A 26014-nucleotide genomic window follows, 5' to 3' on the forward strand; every position below is an offset into this window, starting at 1 on the left:
AAATGGTGAAGGGATTAAGTAGTACAAATTGGTAGTTAACAGAATAGTCACAGAGATGTAGATTACAGCATAGGGAATACAGTCAATAATATTGTGATAATTATTGATAACTATGTAAGGGGCCAGGAGGGTACCTGAAGCATCGGAAGGACCACTTAGTAAAGTACATAATTTTCTAACCACTTTGTGGTACCTCTGAAACTAATACAGAATAATACTGAATGCAAACTATAATTGAAAAAATTTTTTAAATAAATTAAAAAAAAATTTTTTTTAACTATCTTCAATGAAAAATATTCCTACTTGGCAGTTTAACTCCTAAGAGATTTACTTGATACTTTTTGAGGTCCAATCCATATGGAATACTAAAATACATCAGATTACCTGAACTTTTCTAAATATTTTACAAAAGCAGCAATTTTTTTTTTCAGATTTAATGTGTTTTATTGATTAAAATATTACATTTGTGCCAATTTCCCTTCCCTCTGCTCCCCTCCACCCGGTGGCCCCCCTCCCTCCAGTTGTCCCCGCCTTTTAGATTATGTCCATTAGTTGTGCATACAGTTCCTCCCAACCTCTCTCCGTCTATTCCATTCCCTCCTACCTTGATCCCCAATTCCTATATCATCTCCCTTCCTTTCCCCATTCCCCCTCCCTGTTGACCTCCCCCCAATATGCTTCCCGTACCCACAGTTCCTTTTCCACTCTCGTTGCCTATTTAGTTTGCCTTTGTTTCATCTCCCTAGCTTCTGTTTTTTTTTTTAAACCAGTCCCTTTAACATCTCATATAACAGTGGTTTGGATCTAATGAACTCTTTCAGTTTTATTTTGTCCTGGAAACACTTTCTCTGTCCTTCTATTCTGAATGACAATTTCGCTGGGTAGAGTATTCGTGGTTGTAGGTTTTGGATTTTCATTACTTTGAATATTTCTTGCCAGTCTCTTCTTGCCTGTAGGGTTTCCCTTGAGAAGTCAGCTGATAATCTAATTGGGACCCCTTTGTACATAATTCTTTTCTTCTCTCTTGCTGCTTTTAAGATTCTCTCTTTATCTTTAATTTTTGACATTTTGATTATAATGTGTCTTGGAGTGGTTCTCCCTGGGTCCAGTCTCTTGGGAACTCTCCTTGCTTCCTGGACCTGCAAGTCTATTCCCTTCCCCAAGTCTGGGAAGTTCTCCTTTATTATATTTTCACTCAATATTTCAAGTTCTAGTTCATTTTCCTCATTCTCTGGCAAACCAATGATTCTTATGTTGGGCCTTTTATAGCTGTCCCAGAGGTTTCTGATCCTTTCATTGTTGCTTCCCATTTCCTCTCGCTGCATTGGTTGACTGCTTGTTCCTTCTCCATATTCCAGTTTGTTGAAATGAACTCTGGATTTTTTTTCCTCACCATCTGTCTCGTATGCGGTTTTGTTCCTTTCGTTATGAAAGTTTTTCGCTTCTTTCTTATCTTTTTCCTGCTCTTTTGTGAATTCTGTAAGCCACCTGATAACAATGGCCCAGAACTGAGCCTCTGACAGGTTTCTTATCTGTTCATCTGTCAGGTTCTCTATCTGCTGCCTGGTGAGCTGTGTCACCGGGATTTCTATAGTTGTCTGCCACATTTTGACAGATGCGTTTTGTTTTCTTGGGCCGGCTGTCGGGGGCAGTGCCTGTGTACGCGTCACAAATCAGCGACCGGCCGGCGCCTGCCTGTCCGCGACCTATTTCGCAGCCCTGTGGTGCTTTCTTTGGGGGCGGGGGTCCAAGATGGATTCACACAGTTATTCAGCTAGGAGACCGGGATCCGTCCTCCCGCCCCCCTGGGCCTCACTGTTCAAGGCGATGCGGCGGCCGCTCTCCCCAGCGCCGGAGTCGCGCACTGGCAGGGGCTTGACCGCAGCCGGGATTCCTCGCCGGGGTCGCGCACCGCCAGGGGCTTGACGATCCGGGATTCCTCGCCGCCCGCCGTTGTCCAGGTGCGACCGCAAACAGCACTGCCCTCTTTAACTCTTACCTGCCCAAATGGCACCGCTGGTTTATAACTTCATATGTTGGACTTCCGTGTAGTTTTATTTTCTGGAATTTCTAGTTATCCTTTGTTTTGAAGTAGTTGTATTCCTCTCTAGTTGTAGAGGGAGACCTAGCGTGTCCGTCTAAGCCTCCATCTTGGCCGGAAGTCCCCCGCAAATATTTTTTAATGGAAGTTTTTTGTGTGTTTGCAGGCCAATCAAAAGGTCTCAGTAATAACACCTATTTCATTAATAGTATACATCTAAAAATAGAAAAAAGTAAAAAAGCATTCCTTCAGCAGAATGAAGCAGGGACCTGTTTTATTTAAGAAAGTATAGAAAATATAGAAACACACAAAACTTCATCCCACCAGATAATCTTAATGGTTCCATTCAGCCTTTATCTGCACTTACACATACATTTTAAAAGCAATCAGGATTACTATAAGGTATTTTTTAACATATCTTCTCAGCATGTCTGAATATTTTCCATGTCAATTAAAATTACTTTAAATGACCAGAGTGCACAGATGATGTAGCTCTATTATAACCTTTATGCCCAACCTTTTCTTAGCATGTTAGCATTTACTACTATAGAAAGAATGCTGCCTCAATGAATGTCTACATCTACAAATAAAACACTTGTGCACTACTTGATTTGTATTCCAAGAGGAATTTATAGGTCAAAGAGTATGCTATGGAAGGCCTTTGACATAATACCAAACTGATCCCTGAGAACAACTGTCCCACCACACTCTCAACAACCATGAACACATTAAAAAAATAAATAAATCATTGCACCCTGACCCAAGTGGCTCAGTTGGCTGGACATCATGCCACAAAACAAGAAGTCACTGGTTCAATTCCCAGTTAGGTCACAAGCCAGGGCTGCAAGTTCAGTCCCTGGTAGGGGCGTATACTAGAGGCAACTGAGTGCTGTTTCTCACATTGATGTTTCTCTCACTCTTTCTCCCTCCCTTCCCCTCTCTAAAAATAAATAAATACAATCTTTTTAAAAGCAAATAAAAAATAAATCATTGTTAGTATGTTAGTGAAAATGCACTTCATTATAATCTTAATTTATAATCCTGACAGTATTAAAACATTTATTTCAACTGTTAATCAGACAAGTGCATTTCTACTTTTGTGAACTACCTGTTTATGCTATTTGTACCTTGTTGAGGTATTTCTCTTGTTGACTTCTAAGACCTTTATCAACATTAAGCAAATTAATTCTGTCTCATATATGTATTTCCTGTATCTATTTCTAAAATTAGATCCTTATAGTTTTAAGATACATCTTGACTTGAGATATTAAAATGTGAAAAAAGCAGCATCTATAAATCAAGTAGTTCACTTTAAATTCATCATTTACCTTTTATCTTTGTACAGAGGGTTTCTTTTTGTTTACCTCTTCAACTTTATTTTTCCACATTTTGTATTTCACTGATTCTAAGATTTTTTTTCTTAGACATTTTTGATATTGGCACCCATGTTCTATAAACAGTGTCTTAGATTTGATGAGACACAGTAACATAAGGTAGGGATTTAATTTTATTTTCTTCCAAAAAAGTTCAACTTTTTTCTTGACTAGTTATTATTTTGCTATTTCCCTGATATTCCATTTTGTATTTTACAAAAATACACGTACAAACATGTGTATAATAAAACTTGAGCCTGTTTCTAGACTAGTGTGGACTCCTGATCAGCCTACCAAGCATGCCTCAGTCCTACCTGTGGACTACCAGAAAGGCTTCCTAAAAGTTCTCCACATCTACTCTTGGCTTCCTGCACATCATTCTCCACATGGTTGTCAGAATGCTCTTAAAATACAAATTTTACCATGCCTCATTATCCAGAGCAAAACCCTCTAGTAGATCTCAACTGTCCTCAGTATAATTACAAATCTCTTTAATGTGGTATGTAAGGCGCTTCACCATTTCTGGAATCTAAATCTTTCTGTTCTGCAGCAACACCGGCTTTCCAGCCATTCTTCAAAAGGGCTAAGGTCATTCTCCTCTCTAGAGCTTGCCCCATGCTGCTCCCTCTTCACGGAATGCTGTTCCCTACCACCCTTCATCTGATTAAATCCCAATGATACAATAGGTCCACACTAATATAGCTATTAAAAACAATCTTTTAGATTAAAAAAAAAAATCCCCTGACTCCCTTAACACATATACTGTAATAGATTAGAGGGACTGGGATGTAGTATATGTTGTCATGTGCGTTTATTCTATGTATTCCTTTTGCTCAATTCTAGCTAAGGTACAATACATGAGAATAGGATCGTGGCAGAGGAGGGGGATTAACTCCTTACATTTTTCTCACTCCTTTGCTTCCATCTGCTCTTTCACATGGAGCCTAAAAGCAATTACAATGAATAGACAAGTAGTCTCATGCTTAAAATGAAAGTATCACAGTTGCAGGGTATCAGGCTGCTCCAACTGAATTAAAAAATAAGCTGCTAAAATAAATAACGCAATTTTTCTAACAATGGACTTGCCATAAAGAATACCACATAAAAATAAGATATAGAAATCTATTTAGAAATTAGTAAATTTTCATTCAAAGAGAAACAAATCCAAATTGAATAAGTAAGTTTAAAAGAATTTTACCAACTTTTAGGATAGCAATTCACTCCAGAATAAATAGTATCTCCCTATAATAAAAGCCATGTCCAATTTTAAAAATTCTCAAACAGATATATGGACACTATTTTATGCCTTCATCCATTAATCTCATTCTAAAGTTCTTCTGAGAGGGTCAATGCAATATGTATGTATATCCTTTAGAAAGATGTGCTTCCATCAGAAGCAAAAAAGATGTTTCAAAACAAAAAATCACACTCAAAACGAAGAATAAAAATCTTTTCAAACTGAATTTGGTTAATTTTTAAAGAGAATATTCAGCATGGCAAGAGCACAGAAAGAAGGGCATTTTCATACTCGGTGGGTAAATTGGTAAAACCTTTCTGGAAAGCAATTTCACAACATACAAAATGCCCTTGTCATTAAGCCAGTGATTCAATTTCTAGGTATTTACTCTAAAGAAATAATAAAAAATATAAACAAAATTTATAATAAAAGCAAACACCTAGACAGTATTTACTATGTGCCTGGCTCTGCTAAGGTTTTACAATTACAGTAATCCTCAAACTAACCCTACAGAGTAGGTACCCTTAAGTTTCCCCCACCTATAGATAAAAAAAAACTAAAGCACAGAGAAGATAAATAACTTGAATAAGGTCACAGAGCTTATAAGGAGTTGAGCCAGGATTTGAATCCATGCAATTCAGCTCCAAAGCTGACACTCTTTAAACTACAATACTACCTTGACTCACTCTTTTAAAGATGTCCAATACAGTGATACTTCCTAGAGTAAAAGAACTAGAAACAAACACTAACTGGATGATGGCTGATTAAACTGATATATTCATTCATAAAATTAATATTAAGCAGCATTAAAATATTTTTAAAGAATTACTGACATTGATAAAATACTTCTGAAATTCTATATGAGAAAGAACAGGTTACAAACAACATATGTATCATGATCCCAAACAAGAAAATATTATTACACACATTAAGATAGCTACATAAGACATAGGTACATACAAATCTCAATTTTCTACAAAAATAAAACCTTAAATGCATAGCACAAAAGTTATAAAATATAATGCAAACAAACTGAAAAGTAAAAACTTTACTATTGAATATATAACTAATGATCTTCCAGACACAGAAGTTTAAGTTCCCTCACAGGACTATTAGAACATAAAATTATAACATTACTTACTCTTTTTATCTGATGAGCTACTAAAATCTATACCACCAAGGCCTTCACTGCCTACAGTTGAAGTAGCTGCTGTGGTTCCCAAAGTCAAGCTTAAAGCACTCTGTCCAAGACCTACAAATAAGACAAACATCATTTATAAAGTTCACTGGAAGTCTTTATAATGATTTCTTCTTTTGACTAAAGCACTCAAATGCTTTTAAGTTGGATCTCAGATTTTCTTCATATTTAACTTAGGAAAATAACAAGGAACAGGCATAGAGCACATTCTAGACAGACTCAAAGTCTTGCTCGTGTTCAACAGGACATGGAGTTTGGATGATGTGATTTTTTTTTTAATTAAAAGAATCAGGAGAAACTAGACAGTGGTGACGATTGCAAAACATTGTGAATATTCCAAAGGCTGCTGAATTGTACACTTTAAAAAGATTACAACAGTACTTTAATATTATGTGTATTTTGCCACTATAAAAAAGAAGACTTACGGACAAGATGGAGGCCTAGACAGACACGCTGGGTCTCCCTCCACAACTAAGAAGGAATACAACTATCTCAAAACTAGAGACAATCAGAAGAACCAGAAAACTCGAGCTGCATGGAAGTCCAACAAAGATATAAAGAAGAAATACTCATCCAGACAGACAGGAGGGGTGGAGCCAGAGCGGAGAAGACGCAGTGTGGTGGTGACAGCAGCTGCAGTAGCAGCAGGCTGGCAGAAAGTGCAGTCACATGGTTTAAAAAGTAGGGAAGGACACCTGGGGAGTGCTCCCAGAACCAAACCAACCTCACAGCTTTGCCAGGGGAAAAAAGCCTCATTGCTTCTCACTGTGCAAACCAGTGGGGGTTGGGGCAGAGGAAGAAACTGCCAGTCTCTCAGCAGAGTCCGCTTGTTTAAAGGGCCCCCACAGTCCTAGCACATGCGCAGACCCACCCACTCTGGGAACAACAGCCAGGGCAACAGCTTAGAGAGGCACAGCCCCATACAGAAATGGGAGAAGTGCCTGGAAAAGGGGCGAATGCTGAGCAAAAGGCATTGCTCCCTCTCAGACCCGTCCCCCACATAGAACGCCACAATGTGGTGAAATGGGTTGCCCTGTAGTGACCAACACTTAAGGCTCCATCCCTTACAATGTAACACGTGCAACAGCTTTACCTAAGACACAAAGGCAAACAAACACAAGAGCCTGTCAAGATAAGGAGACAGGGAAGTACATATGGCCAAAAAGAGAGAACGTATCAAGGTTGCAGAGGGAGAACTAAGTGATGAGGAGATAGCCAACCTAACAGATGAGGAGATAGACAACCTAATAGACACAGAGTTCAAAACACTGCTGGTAAAGATGCTCACAGTATTGACAGATATGCTTAAGTATGGCAAACACATAAAGAAAGAAGTGAAGGCTATGCTAAATGAAACAAAGGAAAACCCACACAAAACCAATGGTGAAGGGAAGGAAACCAGGGTTCAAATCAATGATACAGAAGAAAAAAAGTAGTCAACCAGTACAGAATGAAGAAACGAATTGAAAAAAAAAAAAAAAGAGAAGAGGCTTAGGAACCTCTGGGACAACTTTAAATGTGCCAACATATGAATCATAGGGGTGCCAGAAGGAGAAGTAGAAGAGCAAAAAACTGAAAACTTAGTTGAAAGAATAATGAAGGAAAACTTCCAAAATTTGGTGAAGGAAATAGACATACAAGTCCAGGAAGAACAGAGAGTCCCAAACAAGCTAGACCCAAGGAGGAACACATCAAGACACATCATAATTAAAATGCCAAAGGTTAAAGATAGAGAGAGAATTCTAAAAGCAGCAAGAGAAAAGCAGAGTTATCTACTAAGGAGTTCCCATAAGACTGTCAGCTGATTTCTCAAAAGAAACTTTGCAGGCAAGAAGGGACTGGCAAAGAGTATTCAATGTGATGAAAAGCAAGGACCGACAGCCAAGATTACTCTATCCAGCAAAGCTATCATTTAGAATGGAAGGGCAGATAAAGTGCTTCCCAGACAAGGTAAAGCTAAAGGAGTTCATCATCACCAAGCCATTATTATATGAAATGTTAAAGGGACTTACTTAAGAAAAAGAAGATCAAAACTATGAACCCTAAAATGACAACAAACTCACAACTATCAACAACTGAATCTAAAAAATAACAACAAAATCCAACTAAGCAAGCCAGAATAGGAACAGAATCATAGGTACAGGGATCACTTGGAGGATTATCAGCTGGGAGGGGAAAGGAGGAGAAATGGGGAAATGGTGCAGGGATTAAGAAGCATAATCAGTTGGTACAAAATAGACAGAGGGGAGTTAAGAATAATATAGGAAAGGGTGAAGCCAAAGCCAAAGAACTTATATGCATGACCTAGACATGAACTAAGGGCAGTGGGATTGCTGGAGGGAAGAGGGCTACTAGGCGCAGGTGAGCAAAGAGAAAAGAAAATTGGGACTACTGTAGCAATATAATCAATAAAATATACTTAAAAAAATGAATCAGAAAATATCTGTTAATTTGGTATATATAGACAATCTTATTTCTTTCTTGTAAACCCTCTCTACAAAAGCAGTTTTAGTTTGTATGTTTGCAGGAAATCACTTCTTGTCTTCCAATCATGGTTTGGAATTATATAGTTTTAAAATTATTAGTATTCATTACTTCAGAAGGTGGAGTTAATTAATGTATAATTTTACAACGTATACATCTATCAAATCATGTACATTCTAAAAATCTTACAATTTTATTTGTCACTTATACGTCATTAAAGCTGAGGGAAAATAAATAAGTAAATATATAGTATGAACTTGTAAGAGTTTAGTATAATATAAAGCAAATAATTTTACTACTAATGAAATTTAAAGAACTGATAATTGGAAGTCTTACAGTTCAAATATCATTAAAATTTAGAGATCATCAAGTCATATTCCTTCATCCCTTCCACATAACCAGCTATCAGATATATTAGGTACTCTGAAATAGCTATAAATTAAGCTAAGTAGTTACAGAAAAATCTGTCATTTCAACATGTATCAACTATTCCTAATATGTAAATTGATAAACAGAAATTCTTGATGTTACATTGCTATATGAGGTAATTATACAACTTCTTCAAACTCCCACAAACTTCCACTGATTTTCCTATATTGGCATAAGCTATAGCCAATTTCAAGACACCTGTAGAATCCTTAACATGAGGCTAATCGCAAAATAAGCATGAAATGAAAAGTCAACCCAAAATATAAAGTATTAATTCAGTAGTTTCTGCCAGGTGAACTGATACTTTAGTATTGCCTGACTATAACAAAATTACTTAATATTGTATTTTAAAATTTTGCCATCAGAGCATGCCAATACCCCTTCCTGATGTCTATAATAGAAAGCTATTCCTAGAACCACAGCTTAAAAGGTCAAGATGCCTTACAATGACTGTAGACCCTAAATGATCCAAGACCATCTAACTGCTATTTATTACAAAGGAAAGTTTCTCTACAAACTTTACTGACTCCGCAAACAGGCTCCTCTTTGTTGCTCTATCTAGTCAGTTAATATTGAGAAACAGGAATTTATTTCTAAAATATGACTAAGAAGTCCAATTAAACAGGCAAAACATTTTAATTGTTTTCATACTGAAAGGAAAACATACATGTTAATGAAACAAAGCAATCTGCTCAAAATGCCAAAATAAAGTAAATTTAAAAATAAATATCTACTATTTCTGGAGAGTAAATACCATCAATTACCTGATGTTGCTGTGTTTGTACTCTGGAAAAGCGAACCTCCCAAACCAGCTAAGGCTCCCCCTAAAGAAAGGCCTGTTGATGCAGTTGTAGTTGTGGCTGATGTTCCACCCAGATTATTTAGAGTAAATCCTGTGGATGCTATAAAAAGTGAGATTATAAGACTTCAAAAGGAAACACTGTTTCTAGAACACCACAGAAAATACAAAACACTTTATTAAAAAAACTGATGTCCATGATAAGACTAACTCTTGGGAAAAACTACTCAATAAAGATAACATTATATAAACTTATGAATTAAAGAAAACCAGTGACAGGAAAAAGGCCTTAGGGTAATAATATTGGGTTGGCCAAAAAGTTTGTTTAGTTTTTTCCATAAGATGGCTCTACTAGTGCTTAGTTGTCTTTAACTTCATTCAAAACAATTTTGTTAGACTGTACTGTGACAGCTGCCGTATCAGCGTGCATTTTAAAAAACAACAAAATCGGTGAATTTTTGTGCAGCCATTTTAATATTGAAGATGGAAGAAAATAAGCAACATTTCTGGCATATTATGTTTTATTATTTCAAGAAAGGTAAAAATGCAACTGAAATGCAAAAAAAAGATTTGTGCAGTGTATGACTGATAAAATATATCAAAAATGTTTTGTGAAGCTTCTTGGTACTATTGACATTTTGGCTAAATAACTCTTGGCTGTGGGCCTGTCTTATGTGTTAGAAGATGTTTAGCAGCACCTCTGGCCCTCTAGCAGCACCTCTACCCACTAGAAGCCAATAGCAGGAGATATACAAAATACTCAAAATATCCAAATCAATAGTTACTGGTGAAAATGAAAACTGTCTTTTATTTGACAAAAAATGCGCATGGACTTTTTGGCCAACCCAATAGAATGGTTTTGGGTAACTAATTTCACACAGTAATGAAGAGTTTTCAGCCCAGGCCTGAATTCAATCTGAATGAATTTAAGCCAGGCAAGGTTTGTGCAAACTCTTTATCCTTCCCTGTCACCAAAATGACCCTTAAAAACAAAGTAATTTTAATGGTTTTACATTTTATTTCTCTCATCCTCTCCTCTGCTTTGCTCTCTGTAAATAGAGACCAATTTCTAACATGGTCTCTGCTACTTTAATGCCCAAAGCTGATCTTTTTCACAAATCAGTAATTTAATAGGTTAAAACTGCTGAGTGATTTAGATAAAAAATTTTCCAAATGTAAGTTCTTTAATAAAGGTGCGTACCTAATCAAATCAAATCAAACTTTAACCATAAAATATGACTTTCTTTTCCATTCTGCCTCACCTGCTGGAGTTGACGTCAGAGCAGACGAAAGTGTTAGACCACTAGCTGAGGTAGAAGTAATAGGCAGAGCAAATGGCGTGGCAGAGGCTGCAGGTTTACTGAATCCTAAACTGAAACCTGTTGTAGATGCAGATGTAGTGGTTGGTGTAACTGTGTAAAAAGAAAGATTCCTTATTTTACTGTAACTATTTATGTATTACACCAGTCAACCAGGATCCCTAAAAGTTAGTGATCCCACTTTTTATAGATAGAACAAGGAAGTACTTACGTATGTATGAGAGAAAAATATAAAAGTTGGGATCAAATCATGGTGAATACTGAAAAGATGACCATGGGAGTTAAGAAAAGCAAAAGAAAATTCAACCAATGTGATAACACTGAAATTCAATTTGAGTTCTACTCCTAGATTGACCTTAAACAGCATTCATCCTTTCTTTCCTTCAATCAGAGAAAAATGGCCCCTCTCCTCAAAGACATCTTAAATGGCCATTCTTGACTGCTTAAGACCCTCTTCCTTCTGGCTTCTATCAGTGCCCAGCTTTCCCAACCCTCGTACTGCTCCTTTCAGTCCATTTTTGTAATTTCCTTCCCTGTTCACTTGTTAAATGATATTCCCTATAGTTCACGTCCTGCTCCCTTACTTCCTAAAAGGTCTCACCCACTTTCAGAATTTCAACTACAGATACATGGGTATAAATCTACACCTATCTGAGTCTGCATTGGCTAGCTCTAGTTGAATGCCCTTTGGACCCCTATATTCTCCCTATAAAAGAACTTTCCGAAACCCCTATGGTCAATACAGTTGCTCAAGACAGAAACCAATCATCCTTGACATCCCTTCTCTCCACTGCATTCTATTAGTCACAAATTCTGTCAATTCTACTTCAGAGATATCCCAGGAGTATAAGCATTCTCAAAAACCTTAGTTCAGGCCATCTCTCTTTCTCTCTCTCTCTCTCAAGAACTATTACATCAACCTCTTAACTTATTTCTTTGTTATCAGCCTTCTCTATCCTATAATCTATTCTTAGGATTATGTTACTTTAAAAAAGAAAGAAAAAACAAAAGAGGAATGGAGGGAGGGAGAGAACAAAATACCCAGGTGATTGATTCCCCCTAACATTGGTTCCCATTAGCTCTCCACTGTCCCTAAAATATAGTCTAAAGAGTTGGCATTCAATTATCTTCCCCATCTGGTCCCACTGCTCCTCAAATCTCTCCCTACCATTCCAACCTCTGAATCCTAAACTCCAAGAACAAAATATTTTTCCTATTTCCCTGGATCTTTTTATGACTGGGCCTTTGCACTTTCCATTCCTCCATCTAGAATGTTTCCTGCCCCCAACATGAACTCCTATTCTCTTCTTCTGCATTCCTTGGTGCCTTTCATACATGTTAAAGCACTTAGCAGATTACACAACATAGTATTATACCTGCCTCTTCCCTTTGCCTCACAACAGACTGAACGTCTTGCTCATGTACTCAGCAGTTCCCAATATCTACAGCCAATACTAAATGTTCCAGGCATTATGTTTACCTAATGCCAGAGTTAGGAAGTAGTAGCTGCTCAAAAATTTAAATGAAGAAAAGTATGAATGGCCCCAATTTGGCTTCTCCTAAAAGCCCTAAGGGAATAAAGCCAAAAATTATCCTTCTGGATTGACCTTACCACAAATGGAAGTTTCTGCCAGAGTACAGTGCTTTGAACTCATGTATTAGTTCCACAATCTCAAAAAATATGAGGATCCAGTTGCTTGCCCTTGTAGCCAATCCTGTCCAAAATTTTGGTGGTAAACATGTGTTTTCTGTTGATAATGGCAAGCAAAGAAAGTCCACTGATTTTTATTTCAATTGTTAATTTAACTTTAATTGAGGTTCCTCAATGTCCTTTCATTCTTTCATTTCCTTTCACATTATTCACTTCCATCCAGATCAAGGCAGGCTATAACCCTAGTTATTCACATTCCCTTTGGCATATCACTATAGAAAATTAAGATGTTTTTAACTTGGAAGGGAATCCAAAAACTTGTTATAGTCCAATGCCCTCATTTTATAAATAATTAAAAGCTGCCAGATGTTTCAGTGACTATCTAAGGCCTCAACTAATTAGAGGGGCAACAAGGGCTTAATTCCCAGACTTCTGGCCTACATTTTGGTGTTTTTTTCCGACTAAAAAAACTCAAAAAACTGGAAAATGTATTGTGAAATAAATTTTCACAGAAAAACCATACATGAATTTAAAACGTTTTTTAATTAAAAAAAGGACTATATAATCTTTTTTTTTAATATTCAAATACTAGAAAGTTCTTTGATAAGTCAGCATCAGTTATCTATCTTCAGCTTCTAAGATGTTTTCCTCTAAACCCCAGCTCTGGGGAATCCTAGGAAAGAGAAAAGTAGAAGAGCACAGATCTGGGATCTTTCCTCTGAAGTTCTCACTTAAGAGTTAATCCTGTAGTTATAGTTGCTGCCATTCCCAGGGACAAAAAGTGAAATAAAATGTAATCATCAGTGGAAGATACCATTCATGTGGTTTGTCACAAGGGCAAGATTTGAAATCACAGAATCACCTTCACGGAGTGAGCACACTGCTTATAAGACGAATACACATTACAATTTCTTCTTCTACCATAACCACTAACTAATACAAACATTCTTGCTATAACACTGATTTTCATATTTCAAGCTATTTATAATTTAATTAATTGGGAAATAAGATTTATAAAATGAAAAAATTATTGCTTATAACAAAATCAGGCAAGGAAGGAAGAAAAGCTACTCCAAGGAAAACCCTGGCACACAGAGCTGAAGCTCACTGGCTGGTGGCATATTTACCCCTGCAGTTCTTTCATTTTCTATGTGTGGTTGTGAAAAGTGTTGCAGTGAGTGCTGAAAGGTCAATGCCAAGGGGTGGTAATAGGGAACAAGAGGATCTGAGGGTAGAAAATAAAGGATAAATAAGGAAGCAACACCAGTGAAACATATTTTTAGCTTATAATAACAAAATACCTGTAGTATAAAAAAACTATTATTACTAAAACGTACACCAGAATACTTTACACTCTTGCCCTTTCCCAATGAAACAACTGTTTTAATGTAACAATTTAAAACACCTCTTAAGAATGTAAATGATACTGTTATAGCAAAATAGGATGCTGACTATCCCATATATACTAAATTAATTAATGGCCGTATTGGTAAACTTAATAGTCTTCACTAAGGTAAAACACTACATTATCTAATCCATTATAAAATGTTTAATTACCTTAATTCATTACATTTAGAGAGAGATAACTTCTTTAATTCTTTAAATGTATGTGTGTTTTCCTTCCTTATTACATCATGGCTAATGACTGAGCCTGTCATTGCCCTTAATTCCATATTCCTATATTTCTTTTCATCTTAGTATTTTTACCATTTTTTAAGTCTACCACCAATAACAATATCTGAAATACCTGAAAATGGATAAAATCCTAAACCTACTCCCTGAAAATGTGATAATCGTTCTTACCTGTACTTGTTCCTCCTAGAGTGAACCCTGTGGCAGGTTTAGATCCAAAGAGCCCAGTTCCAAAACCACCCGAAGGAGCAGATGTAGTTGCCGGAGTCATGGTGCTTCCGAGAGTTCCAAAACTGAGGCCCACAGAAGGGTTGCTTGTTTACAAAAAAACACAAAATGAAGTCTACTAGAGCCAGTATTTACTTAAGAAAAATGAAAGTTAACTCTTCAAGGTTAATGATTTTCTTTCATTTAACATATCTAACGTATCTCCATAGGCTACAAAAGGAACTAATAATTTGAACCAAGTTTAAATATTTTCCAGTTATTTTAAAAAATAAATCCACACATAGAATTAGTCTTTAAAAATACAATAGCAACCTTCAAGTAAGCGTAATCTATAGCAATTAAGACTTCAGATCCTAAGTAATCACAAACAGGACCATACATATTCTACTTTCAAGTTTTTGTTTGAAAGCAAGCATATTTTATAATGGTCATAAGCAAATGCTTGAATGTGGATCATTTTCCTTCTAACTACTCATGTACAGTTAATATTGCTAAATTCATTTGCTCTTCCCCAATTACTAGTATAAAGAAAAGTATGACATACCCAAAAATGGAAAAGGCATTCTAAGTTGTCTTTACCACCTCTCTATTGCCACATTACCATATTCATGGCACAGGGCATGGGGGGAGGTATCTTGCCAGGAAAAAAGCAGTAAGAATTGGGGTGGGGAGAGTAGGGTTACAGAAAAGGAATATATCCTGGCAAGAGTAAAATGCAAAGCAAAAGTACCCCCTATCAAGATTGTGTTCACCAGTAGAAATCCTCTTCAGAGTTTTTGAAAGAGGAGCTAAAAGAAGTGACATGAACCAACTATTCTTTCTTTTAAAAAATATTTTAATTTATTTATTTTTAGAGAGAGAGGAAGGGAGGAAAGGAGGGAGAGAGAGGAGAGAAAAAATCAATGTGTGGTTGCTTCTCATGTGCTCCCAACTGGGGACATGGCCTGCAACCCAGGCATGTACCCTGAGAATCAAACCAGTGACCCTTTGGTTCATAGGCCTGTGCCCAATCCACTGAGTCATACCAGCTGGGGTTCAACTATTCTTAAGAAGCCTCAGAGGCTCCAATTTGCTATCTATAGGTAGGAGAACAAATTATGAAAATAGGCAAAAAAAAAAGAAAAAAAACCTGGCTATTTGATACTTCAAAAATTACGTAGGGAGGTTAACAGAGATTATAACAACATGTGCAACATAATGGGAAATCCCATTCATCCTATCTATGCATATTTATTACTTCTCTCTCAGCCCTACCACAGAGACATAATCACTGTAACTCAATGTCAGTTTTAAAAAGCTTAAAATCCTGGGGAGTTTCAGTTTAAGGGGAAGGCAGTAGTGTTGTGGCTGGGTTACAGTATCAGCTCCCCACTGTGCTGATATGGATGTGACATTACTTAACCTTTTTGAGCTCTTTCTTCATCTGCAAAATCAGAATAACAGTACTCACTTAAGATTTTTTTGTAAAGATTAAGAGTACAGGACGAATTAACTTCACTCAACACATGTTGTTACTAGGAACATGTATAAATTCTACTAAACACACATGGTATTATGCCAGCAAATCACTATGAGGGCAACAGAGATAAAGGGGCTTAATTAAAGAGATAAAATTTGAAATCAGTCATTAACACAGAGTAAGAAAAAGGAGAAAGGGCATACACTAATTTTGTCTTAGTTTACCACTGATTTTAAAAAGGATACTTAGGAGCACAAGTGTGTGCCCTAGGTATATGAAGTACCAGGGATAGTCAGGGCAGGGTTGTAAGGCCTCACTGACAAAGCACAGATCTTTAAACACTTAAAAAGCTGAGTTTAAAAGAAACTGGCACATTCTGATGACACCAAATTAGAAAATATTATGCTCCCCTTCCTCCCAAATTAGTGATCCCATTTTTTACTGCTATCTCATAAACATGTTAAAGATGTACAGTGAAAGTATGTATTTTTAGAGAAGGAAAATACTTAAAATTTGACTGAAGACACCATGAAGTGCCTCGTACCTAAAGTTGACATTACGAAAGAAATACATCAAAATGAAAGTGTATTCCTCTATCAGAGAAGCAAAAGAGGAATGTCTCTGATGTAGAGAAGTTTACTTAAAAAAAACAAAAAGCTATCCCAGACCTCACCTCAACCCAGTATTATCTGCCATTGGCTCAATAGGATGTGTGGTAGAAAAGCCATGTTGACTTCAGCATATCAGGAATGTTATTTCAACTTCCCTAGCTTACCTTGAAGTGGACTTAACATAGTAGCTAACATTTACTGAGCAATTAGCAAGTGCCAGATATGATGCTAAATTTCCAACATGCTTATCTCATTCAACTGCTCTCTGAGATAAAGATATTATTATAACCCTTTTTCCGAATGTGGGAACTGAGGCTTGGAGAGCCAAATCACCAGAAGGCAGTAGGGGCAGTTAGGCCTTCAAATTAGTATTCCCACAGCAAGATGTTAAGACTGTCTCTGCTTTTGTTAATTTATCTAAGCCTTTCCAGTCAGTGAGAGACTCATCATTCATTCATCGGTTCAACCAATATATATTGAGCTCCACTGTGTCTACTGGAAAAACAGTATGAAAAGATCTCCGCCCTCATGGAGCATACATTCTGTTGCTTGGAACAGACAATAAACAAGTCAACAAAAAATATATAATCAACTGTTACAACTGTGATACACGCTATGTGGTACAGGGTACTGAGGATGTACCCCTCTTCTAGGTAGGTCTAGAAGTCAGGAAAGGCCTGTATGGGGAAGTAAATGCTGAGTCCCCAAAGTAGGCATTAGCTTGGCATACAATGTAGGAGGTAATAGGGGAATTGCAAGCAGAGGGAAGTGCCCTGAAGTGGGAAGGGGTTTGGCCAAGCCCACCTGAGGAACTGAGAAAAGGCCCAAGTTGCTAGAACTATGTTTTCCAAATTAAGATTAGGACCCATCTGCGGGTATGAAATCAAGTTAGTAGATCACAACAAGCATTTTTTTTTTAAAACAAAATGCAACAGAATAGAAAATATCGAAATGCATCATATGAACTAATTTGCCTTGGAAACTTTCAGTTACTTATTTGTGTTCCTGAACACGGTAATTTTTTTTTTTTTAATTTTTTTAGATCTGGATCACTGGAGCAAACTGAAATGAGGAAACGATGGGCTCAGGGTGAACTGTTGAAGAAGTTTCTGATTATTTGGGTCTGTGGACCATAGCAAGATTTATTTTTACTTGAAAAATTGTTCAAGAGAGACAATGTGAATTTTTTATATATATATTAAAGATATATTTATATATTAACTACGTAACATACACACACACACACATATATATATTTATAAAACCAACCTGGATACAATGTATTAAAGAAGATTGATGGAGAGGTAGATTTTTGAGACAGCATTTGGGATTACAGCAAACTAGTAAGTAAAAGATGATGGGAACAGTTCTCATTTAACAGGAGAAAGGCAACTGGTTGAAAGCCTGGCAGGAATCTTACGTGTTTTCGTAAGAATGTAAGAATGTCTTCAAAGAGCAAAACCCTTATTTATCTCACCACCTTAAACAGAGCGTACTGCATAGGAGTATGTCCAACAAATATTTATTCCACAAATGACAAGAGCATGCAACAGGGTAGTAGCACTGAAAATGAAGCAAACAGAAAATAATTTAAATGATCAGGTCCTGCTAATTAGGTGTGTAGAGGGAGAGAAAAGGAGGTGTTAAGGAAAACTCCCAGATTTCTGAATTGACTGTGTAGCCTGTGTTCCTCCCCCTTTTGGAATACAGACAGTGCTGAAGGTATTTTTGCCTCTTTAATCTACAACCATATTCTCTAAGTTTCTTGTAACTCCTTCTTTGCTCACGTCTTGATTTCATGATCTCCACCTTTATCTTCAAATGATTAAACCTGTCATCAATAAAATGATCTTTAAACTATTTTAATTAATTGCCTCTTTCTCAACTTCTGTTAGCCACATTTTTTGTCACCGGTGTAGCAGGTTGCACAGAAATTATTTAACTAAAAGTCAATGTGAGTCATTAAAACACAATATTCTCATTTCTGATATACACATTTGCATACTGTTCAACACTGTCAGTAATAAATGCTGTAAAAGAAAACAAAAAGGACAGCTTGAGACAGACTTGAAAGCTCGTTAACCACGGCTCATTAAAGGTCTGCAATGTCTAAAATCGTATATCCATCTGTTAATGAAATCTTCATTATCAAGGATAAACTTTTATTTGTCCTTAAATTTTTCTATTGTCTTTTTCCAAAACCCCACAATAAGCTGTTTCATTCACTGGTTCAAAACTCATTCTGTGTCTAAGACTGACAGATTGCTAGGGCTCGGGTATGAAATCCCAGGCCTTTTCACTCAGCCAGACCTCAATCGGAAGGAACAATGTCCGAACCATCGTGGATTCCGGGGCCCCCACAACCCAGGGCCTCCTCCTCTCAAATATGCCGCCTTCAGGTCCCGGGCAGAATGGCGAGCGGGAAGCCTACGAAGCTGGTTGGGAGGCAATTATTTTTCTCCAGGCCGACCGGGAAAGAAGCCAGCTAGAATAAAGATGGGCGGGATTACCCCACGGGGACCTCGCGGGGAGGACGGGAGCCGAATAGGCGAGTAAGTGCGGTTACCTAGACGCCCCTGTCCCGAAGGAGAAACCGCCGCCTGTGCCGGTCCCGCCAGCGGCTACGGTGGTGGAGCCCAGCGTTCCGCTCCCGAAGGAGAAACCGGTAGACATGGCTGCCCGGGGTCAGCGCCGTCAGCAAGCTGAAGGAGGCCTGGGACGCTCCTCTCACCTCAAAGCCGAGGCGGGCCAGGAAGCATCGCTCCCGCCCAGCCAGAACATAGCGGGTACCTCAAACCCAGGCGGCCCCGAAGGAAAGGCCGAAGTGGGCGGAACAAGCACGCAAGAAAACGTTCCAGTGCTCTCCGCGCGCACGTAGCCCACCGAGCGCGAGCCCGCCGCGCAGGGAACCCTGGGATGGGGGTGGGGTCGGCGTTTCGCGCAAAGGACCCTGGAAGTAGGTGGTGTTAACCGCCGGCCTACTCTCTAGGGGTTAGGCTCCCAAAGCTCAAACAAAACTGAACAATCTTATCTGTTTTAGCTCTTTTTCAGCCACTAGGCTGATGTAATCTGTACGCCAAGGCTGTTGTATCTCAATTGCTTAATTCCTTGTCTACTGTCAAAAAGGATGCGCAGAATACTAGAGTGAGGAGGGCCTTATTGATGATCTCAAACACCTCTTACAGGATAGGAGGCGATTTTAGTCTTTCGTTGGCTGCCACCAGTTGAAGAACGAAGAGTGTGTCTGCTTCCTGACAGTTCGGAAGTCAATCGAAAATAATTCACTCATCCATTCAGCGAGGTGGACACCACCTCCCTGCTCCGAGGCATAGAGAGTCCAATGCTGTGGCCACAGAGAAAATTTATTACAGTGTCCTTTCGTGGTGCTGAGCAAACAGAACTGGGCAGACCCCCTGGATGTCAAAGGATGTAGTCAAGTCTACAATTAGTGTCAGCATTTTCTGCTTGATAAGAGTGCAGAACTTGGGGCCGAGCTCGGGGTTCCCACCCGGACCGATGCCGCCAAGCTTTGCGGCGCTCCAACGCCACTGCTCCCTACTAGAGGAACTACAAAGGAAGGCATAAGAAAACTACGGAAAAAAGTATACAATATAAAGTGAAATTTAAGGATTCTATGAACAACCCCTAAACAAGGGAAATGTGGGTTTAAAGAAGAGGTCCCCCCTAGAGAAAGGATTAGGAAAGGCTTCCTGGCGGTCGCGCATTTTAGGTGCTGCCCTCATAACGTGGGTCTTTTATTTTTCCATCAGGGATTGTATTTCACATGAGCTTTTTCTTTTTTTTCTTTTTTTTTTTTTTTTTGGCAATAAAATTCATCCATAAGCAACCACCAGATCTGCTCTCCTAAAAATTCTCACCACAACGTTGGCTTGATTAAAATCTCAGTGACCCTAGTCTGGCACTTAACTAACTTCACATCTCACATCGCCCCTTAATGCAGCACGTTCTCCTGCACTGAGCTTGGGAATTGCCACCTGCTATGGACTGAACTGTGTCCCTCTAAAATTCATTCATTTCAGAGTAGTTTAAATTATGCTGCAGTGACCCTAAAAATCCCACAGAGTGTGGAGCACTGCAGAAATGGAAAATGAAATATTTGATGAACAGTGTTACAATCTATCACATGTCTCTAAATGCACTAAGTTTAAGATTGGACCTCAAAGACCCTTTCTTAGATGACTTCTATTTGTGCAAAAAGAAAAAAACACTACATCCTTATGTTCTACAGAAAAAAAACTCCAATGAAAGTTTCTATAAGCCCAATTGTTTGGTTATTCACCTGAAAACTTGATAGTAAAATGGTATAACATAATCATCATGCGTATTTATGCCTAAAAACACTCCGGCCAAGCAAAACTATGGAGCACTGGAATTTAACCTTCCTTACATAATGAAAGTAACACATCCTATTCTAAAGGATGTTCAAAGTATTCCCCTTGGACATTATGGGACCTGAACCCATATATCAATTCAACGTGTATTACTTCTTTCCATGATGAAGCAAATGATTCAGATTCTAAATTCTGTGACAAGCTCCTTTGCTTCTGCCTTTCTTTTTCATATTGTGAGAATTCTGTGAATAAATCCCATCTTTTGCTGATTTACTGGCTGTATGATGACATTGTTAATGTCGTAATCAAACTGAATTATCTGAAATGCAATAGCACTGTGAAAAATTTCTAATTTTGATTTGCATTAAAATAAGTAGGCTTACTTCGGTGGTATGATCAGATCAGGATAACCCTCTGAGAAGTAACAGTCAAAAGGCTCTAACACATAAAGGAAGTAGGAATTCCCTGTCTATTTAAAGGAACCTATACTAATGTATGATCTGATCCTATGAAATATCCAAGAGAGAAGTTAGCCTTTGGAGACTATATATTACCAGTTGCCCTCTGTCTTGAATTTATTCTCAGAAGGGGTCTACCGACTTTAAAGATTTAAATAGTATCCAACCTCTTTTAAAATCCTATTAAATTTTTAAAAGATTCAATAACAAACTGTATAGAGAGATAGTTCAATAATGAAAATGTGACAAAATGTTAACAATTGGTAACTCCATGAGTAAAGTATGTAACTATTCATTGTTGTACTCTTTCAGGTATTTTTTTGTTGGTTTGAAATTAAAAAAAAAAAAAAAAAGGTTTGGGGGAAACGCCTAAGGCTAAAACGAAGGCTTCTAACAACAGATCAGAATAGTAATGATTAGTTTTCTGATAAAGTTTTCACCTATAACCCAAGAAATGAGAAAAATGAAAACAACCTAAGGAGTTTTCCATGAAAACAAATATATTTAATTTAACATGTGGTCATTTATTTTGAAATTATGTCTTTCCTTTTGGTGAGTGTGGGGGATAGGACGTGAAACACTTGCTTTGGTGACCTGATAATGATAGTGGATGAGCATAAGAGGAAAAGAAACTTGTAAATGTCAAATAAAACTGAGGGAAGCTAACTTGTTGCCATCATTTTTCATTTTTTCCTTTTTCCTTAAAAAAATTAAATTTTGTGCAAGGTGACATAGTTACCAGATAAACAACTACATATTCCAGCTTCCTTTACAAGTAAATAGGGCTAAGTATGTATAAGTGGCAGGCATGAGATGAGACTTTCAGTATGGCTCATTTAGAGGAAGAGATAGCTGGCATACCTCCCTTTTACCTTTTTCCTCCTTCTTCCTTCCTACTGCCTGGAACTTGGTCAATGGCTGGCTCTCCAGCAGCTGTCTTGGACCCTAAGGAACTTAAGAATGGAAGTCATATGTTAAGGAAGGTGTAGCAGAAAAATACTTCGAATGTATGTCCTTAATGATATCATACAGCCAGCATACCAAGTCAGGTCTGCCTACCTTCAGATTTCTTTTAAGTGGGAGAAAAATTAACTTCTGTGTTGTTTAAGCCATTATAGTTGGGTGTCTCAGAGAAGGAAAACTCTGACTCCAAAAAACCTCCGCTGCCTTGCGGCATACCTCTTCAGGGGAAAGGCTAAGGGAGTAAACCCCGACAGAAAATCCGGAGCCGGAGTCCCTAAGGCGGTTTGACGTTGTAGTCAACACCGGCAACTCCTGCGGCGCACCTGAACCCAAGCTGTATCGACTCCGTCTTTCCCTTGGACCCTTCAGCTGCGAAGAGAGGGGGGGTCTGCTGCATGGGCAACAGCAGACCCTCCATATTACCCTGCCCAGGCTCTGTAGCTTCAGCGTCATCGCAAGATGTCGATTCAACACGGGAGGAGACAGATACCATGTCACTCCCGAGTCGGACTGCACAGCCATTCTTGGCGGTGCAGATAGACTCTGAAGAAGCTACACCATCGTCTCTCGAGACGGACGGCTGCCGACGAGTTGGGTGTCTATAGCTAAATTTAGCATACCATCTTTAGTAGGAATCCAGCACTAAAAGGTGCATTTTACATGTGTTACTGACAAAACATAGGGGATATCCAAGATGAACTAAGCTCCAAAATACCTATAGAACTGGTATATAATGATAAAATAACAACAACCTGTTATCTAATTGCCTTGAAACATGCTAATGGAAGGGCAATGGTCAGGTTCTTGTCTCCTAAAAAAAATAGCAGCCAAAAGTAAATTGATTTGCATTTATTCTTTTCGTCTTTCAAGGAAACAAATCACTATACCAGATGAATGCACATATTCTAGCCAACAGACCAATATCCACGACTGTGAAGTGGGAATAGTCATAAGACTTTTCTGAGGCATGAATGATATTTCCTTCAAGCCTGTCCAATTCCCTTTGCTCTGATCAGTTTTCCTATAACTTAATTAGGCCTCTTTTGGTTGTAAGGAATAGAAATTCTCTTAAAGTAGTTAAAGCATGAGTGTGTATATGTGGGAGAAACATGGGAAAACAATTATTGTACAAATACAGAGAAGTTTTCAAATCTAGAAAAAGAGGTATAGCCAGGCCTCCAGCATACTTGAAACCAAGATCTAGCTCATAAGAAATGAACTGGAAGGGGCTGCACCTACTTTAGGGAATTGAGATCTGTTGGTCCCAGAGGATGGGGGAAGGGTTGGCTGACTGAATCTCAAAGGGAGAAAGATGGGGACATCCAGGCATCTGCCACACAAAAATCAATGATTCCAGATTAGCATAGCACTAGTCAAGTAAGACCTGCTTCTTGGAGTAAAGACAGGAGTTAGCAAGGAAGTGGGGAGAAGGCGGACCAAGCTTGTCGAAACAGTTCCCACCACCTCTGTCCCCAATTCCATGTGCACTGATATCAAACGTGGGATAGGAGGCTGTTAATAGGGAAAGAGGAGGAGCTTTTAATTGGATACGAAATACATTTTTCTTTATATTAGACTGGGCTATTTAACTCCCCAAAATTAGATTGTTCTAAAACTCAGTACGTAACTAGCATTTTTCTAGGACCTCAAATACCTATTGAGGCGGGGCAAAAGGAGAGCCAACAAAGCAGGCTTAAAGGGTGGTTGGGCGGAAGAAGAAAGCTGCTGCCTGCTTCCGCTCATTTCAGTGAAGTGGTTACTCAGCAGAGAGTGCGACTTGACCATTGTATTCACTAATGTCAATAGCAGGTACAAATGCGCAGAAAGACCAGACAGTTATCTAAAACAGCGGTCCCCAACCCCCGGGACCGCGACGGGTTACCCGTCTGTGGCCTGTTAGGAACCAGCTAGCGAGAGAAGCTTGTCTGAGCTCCACCACCCCTCCGCCTGAGCTCCGCCTTCTATTCCCTCCACCCTCCCACATCCGTGGAAAAACCGGTCCTTGGTGCGAAAAAGATTGGGGACCCTTGATCTAAAGGATTCAGAGAGAAGATCACACAGTTAGGATACACAGAAAAATGATTAGTGACCTGTAAGACAATGAGAAGCAAGCTTCCAAATTCGCAAATCCTGAGAAAGTGAGTCATTGACCTGGAAACAAAATAAAGTCTCCCTTTAACCCAGCGTGAGATTAAGACAGCCCTGTATGTTGCCTAATCTGGATATGTGTACTTCGCTGGACCAGGAGCACAGGGTTATAGAATACATAATATGATCGCTTGAGTACAGTATACAGTGCCTTCAGTGAAGAATAGATGTTTTGTCCTTCACTCAGCCTCCCCAAATGAACTCAGCCTGATTCAGATAGATTTCTGAACTCAGTGCTGAAGAATTAGAATGAGGATCAGCAGGTATGCAGACATCTCTGGGGATAATATGATGCATTCTGGTTAATACACACAATTATTATTTATTCAGCATTTATTGAGGCCCGCCAGTATGCTTAAATATTTCTGTTCAGTTATTTGATTTAACCAACACAAATAACTCAATGGAGGAGATGATAATTACTACTATTTATAGATAATAAAACCAAGAGTTAGAGAAATTAAATAACTTTACTAAACTCACACAGCCAGTAAGTGTCAGAAATGATTTGATTTCAGATAGCTTTGATTCCAAAAATAATTACGATCATAGACTTCAATTTCTGCAACAATACACCTAAAAATAAAAGCTGAGAAATATAAACAAGTGAAATATTCTTGTTCTTTTTTTATGCTTATTTAAAAAGCACACAGATTAGGAAATGTGATTGCTTTTATAATATCCCATTAGCTGTTAAACAGTAAAATAATTCTAAAACATCAACATTTAAAATATGAAATGTTTTTTCACATGACAATCATGGCATTAGACAGCTCTTGTGCATTTTATAGGAAAACTAAGTGATTTTTTAACACTATAAAAATAAACATTAGGAAAAAATGAATGCAGAAGATTCTGTTTCCTCATTATTTCAAAACATCATAGTTGTTTATTTAATGTTTTTTGTGTATTGGTTATTTTTTAATATAAAAGCTTCATCTTTAAATGAAAGGTCAATTAAAAATGTTTTTATTAAAATCATCAGTAATTAGTGAGTGATGTTACCGTTTTGTTTTTGTAGGCACATATAAGGCAAAATCTATGTGTTCTTGGGTGATAAAGGAAATTATAAATATGACATCAAAATGAAATTAATCAAAGACAGATATTTTAAGACTCCTTAAAAAGACAGCATGGCTTCTAGAGCACATCTTAATAGGAGCTTAGTGGACTGAGTGGCATACCTAAGGAAAGAACAAGACCCTCAGAAGGGGAGTTGTTGAGCAATGAAGCCTAGATTAGGGATATGTGATACTGTATAATCTCTATGATAATGAGCTTTCAGGACTGCTTCCAGAAGCTTCCCTGCTCAGAAACACTACTGTATTGTTTTGCAGTTTGTATATTACCATAGGGTTTGTGGGTGGATCAAGATTTTGCCTCAAGTGACAGCAATCTCATATCATTTAGCTTTCCTTTGCTCTGAATTCATGAGAACAAAACAAACTTCTGAAGTGTAAAGTGTCCACATAGCTTAAAAGGAAGAGAATATGCTGACCTTCTTGCCTCTCTGCTTTAAACTTGTATTTCTCATGGTCAATGATTAAGTCGGTATTTTGAAATTCACTGATCTAATTAACCCTAAGAAATAGATCTCTTCTTAGGTGGCTGGTCTTCCTTCAAGTTAGCCTG

General features: G+C 38.0%; 1 protein-coding gene across 4 annotated transcripts in view; it reads right to left on the minus strand.

The window, feature by feature from the left end:
- Window positions 1-19351, minus strand: part of NUP58 (nucleoporin 58) — a 63175-nt gene extending 43824 nt beyond the window's left edge. Inside the window, exons 1-5 of one of the 4 annotated variants that reach the window (XM_090273783.1) lie at window positions 19028-19349; window positions 14335-14477; window positions 10824-10973; window positions 9527-9664; window positions 5793-5903 (exon numbers count right to left, since the gene is read on the minus strand). In XM_090273783.1, coding sequence (XP_090129909.1) covers window positions 5793-5903; window positions 9527-9664; window positions 10824-10973; window positions 14335-14477; window positions 19028-19134 — 649 coding nt within the window. In that variant the 5' untranslated portion in view covers window positions 19135-19349. Of the gene's footprint in view, window positions 1-5792; window positions 5904-9526; window positions 9665-10823; window positions 10974-14334; window positions 14478-19027 lie in introns of all 4 variants that reach the window. The other 3 variants (XM_090273782.1, XM_090273781.1, XM_090273784.1) reach the window with 3 other exon arrangements.
- Between the last annotated feature and the right edge of the window lie 6663 nt (window positions 19352-26014).

Source organism: Furipterus horrens, unplaced genomic scaffold, assembly GCF_987537825.1.
Source record: "Furipterus horrens unplaced genomic scaffold, mFurHor1.1.pri manual_scaffold_4, whole genome shotgun sequence".
In the NCBI taxonomy this organism is placed as follows: Eukaryota; Metazoa; Chordata; class Mammalia; order Chiroptera; family Furipteridae; genus Furipterus; species Furipterus horrens.